General features: G+C 52.3%; 1 protein-coding gene across 1 annotated transcript; it reads right to left on the reverse strand.

Moving 5' to 3' along the window:
• Positions 1–395: 395 nt before the first annotated feature.
• Positions 396–1,757, reverse strand: LOC121942003 (D(1) dopamine receptor-like). The gene has a single exon (XM_042485073.1). It carries the CDS (start codon positions 1,755–1,757, stop codon positions 396–398), a length of 1,362 nt encoding a protein of 453 aa, XP_042341007.1.
• Positions 1,758–2,181: the final 424 nt, after the last annotated feature.

Raw genomic sequence — 2,181 nt, forward strand, 5'->3', positions numbered from 1 at the left:
ATAATTCAAACCAGGTGTGGCATGCATGCTTTATGGCTAGGAGTGCTGTAGCAACAATTCAGGATCAGTATGGGGTGGTTGGATGTTGAGTTTGCATTTATCAAATCATTAAAATGCATATCTGTCCCAAGCTTGATGTGTTTTTCATATGCATGGTAAATAAATAAATAAATAAATAAATAAATGGGAATGATGGGTGTTATTTTGGATCGTGTGATCACCTAAAGTGGAGCATTTTGTCTGTCAAAGCAGCTGTTTTTCGTGCATGGGGATGTTTAGAGATTTCTGAGTAAATTCACTGAGTATCAGTGCTTATGTCCTGCCCCTGTGCGACACCTAAACCCTCTCTGTCCTGCTCTCTGACCCGCATATGGTATTTCATAAATGCCGTCACTTTATATGGGTATGTGCGTCAGTCTGTCTTTGTCGTTGCTCTCGTCGGTGTCCATCACTTGCTCCGCGGCCGTCCCTCTGTGATAAAACACAGTCACCGTGGTGTTCCCGCTGTCCTCGCTCCCCCTGGTATTATTCATTGCACAGGAGACGACCAGCTTCCCGTTCGGCGGGCTCTCCTGCTGCATGTGTGCGGCCTCGTTGCTCGCCATCACCGTCTCCACCGCTGCGCTCACCGCGGCGCAGCAGCCTCCTCCGCGGCAGCGCAACAGGCGCAGGAAGGCGTCTCTGAAGTCCGCGTTAAACGCATAAATGACCGGGTTGAGGGACGAGTTGCTCCAGCCGATCCACACGAACACATCGAAGGTTTTTTCGCTGACGCAGTGAGGGCCCCGCTGCGCTCCCGGGGCCTCTGGCCCTGGACAGAAGGGCAGAGCGCAGTTCAGGACAAAGAATGGCAGCCAGCAGCAGACAAAGACACCCATGATGATGCTGAGAGTCTTAAGGACTTTTGTCTCTTTTCTGATGGAGACTGTGAGCTCCCGGTTAGAGCGCTGAGAGTCAGGATGGAGACTGATTTGAGACTGATATGAGCTGGCACCGATTTCCGTGCACAGGTCAGGAAACAGTTCAGGTACATCCGAGCGGCAACTTTGCGCGTGCACCGCCGCCCGCTCCAGGGAGGATATCATCCGGATTTGCATCTGCGCTATCCGGTAGATGCGCGTGTATGTGACAATCATGATAGCCACGGGGATGTAGAAGCTGATGAGGGATGAGGAGATGGCGTAGGTGCGGCTCAGGCTGGAGTCACAGCTTCCATCACCACGCTTAAGCGCCATATCCTCCCCAAATGGATTTCTCATCTCCGCCCGGTGCCAGTTCAGCTGCACGGGGACGAAGGAAATGACCACGGAGACTGTCCAGGTCACGCCGATCATGACTGAAGCCACCTTCTTGTTCATACTCCTCTCGTAGAGGAACGGGCTGGAGATCGCCCAGTAGCGGTCCACACTGATGACGCACAGGTTGAGGATGGAGGCCGTAGAGCACATGATGTCGCACGCCAGCCAGGTCTTACAGAATCCCCCAAACGGCCAGAAGCCAGCCACCTCAGCCACAGCTTTCCAGGGCATCACCAGCACGGCTACCAGGAGGTCTGACAGAGCCAGGGACACGATGAAAATGTTGGTTACTTTGGCGCGCAGGTGCCGGAAACGGCAAACGGCTGCGCACACCGTGAAGTTGCCAAAAAGTGTCCAAATGATAAGCAGCGCCAGGACGCAGCCCGTTAAAACCCGGTGCGCCGGTAACTCCTCACGGCTGCCAGCTCCTAGCAGCGCCAAGGCGGTTGTTTTATTCATTCCTGCGCTCGGCCATTTGTCAAATTAAAAAGACAAGAGAGACATCCACATGTACCATTAACTGAAAAAAAACAGTCGCTCAGGGTGAAGAGCGCGCGTCCTGCTCCAGTCGCTCTGATCTGTGTTGCTGCTCCGTGCGCAGAGCAGATTTACTCGGGACCACATGCACCACCAGCTGGTCCTCACTGTTGACAGCACGGCGCAGAGACGCGCAGCGCTCAGGCAACTCTGGCATCGGAGAAAATACAAGCATGTCAAGCATTTTTTAATGATCTCTTTTACTTAAATTCACAGTCACTGCTTTATTATTGTCTCTTTATTCCCAAAGTCTTCGTCCCATTTCCCATAATTCCTACGAGGTGTGCTAGTAAAAGTCCAGTTGCAACTGAACTGCTTAAAGTGACATTAGAGTGCAGAGATTATA

This window comes from Plectropomus leopardus, chromosome 4, assembly GCF_008729295.1.
Source record: "Plectropomus leopardus isolate mb chromosome 4, YSFRI_Pleo_2.0, whole genome shotgun sequence".
NCBI classification, from domain to species: Eukaryota; Metazoa; Chordata; class Actinopteri; order Perciformes; family Serranidae; genus Plectropomus; species Plectropomus leopardus.

What these genes read in the sequence shown, in the direction of transcription:
- LOC121942003 (XM_042485073.1), bottom strand. Translation starts at nt 1,757, where the DNA reads ATGAATAAAACAACCGCCTTGGCGCTGCTAGGAGCTGGCAGCCGTGAG.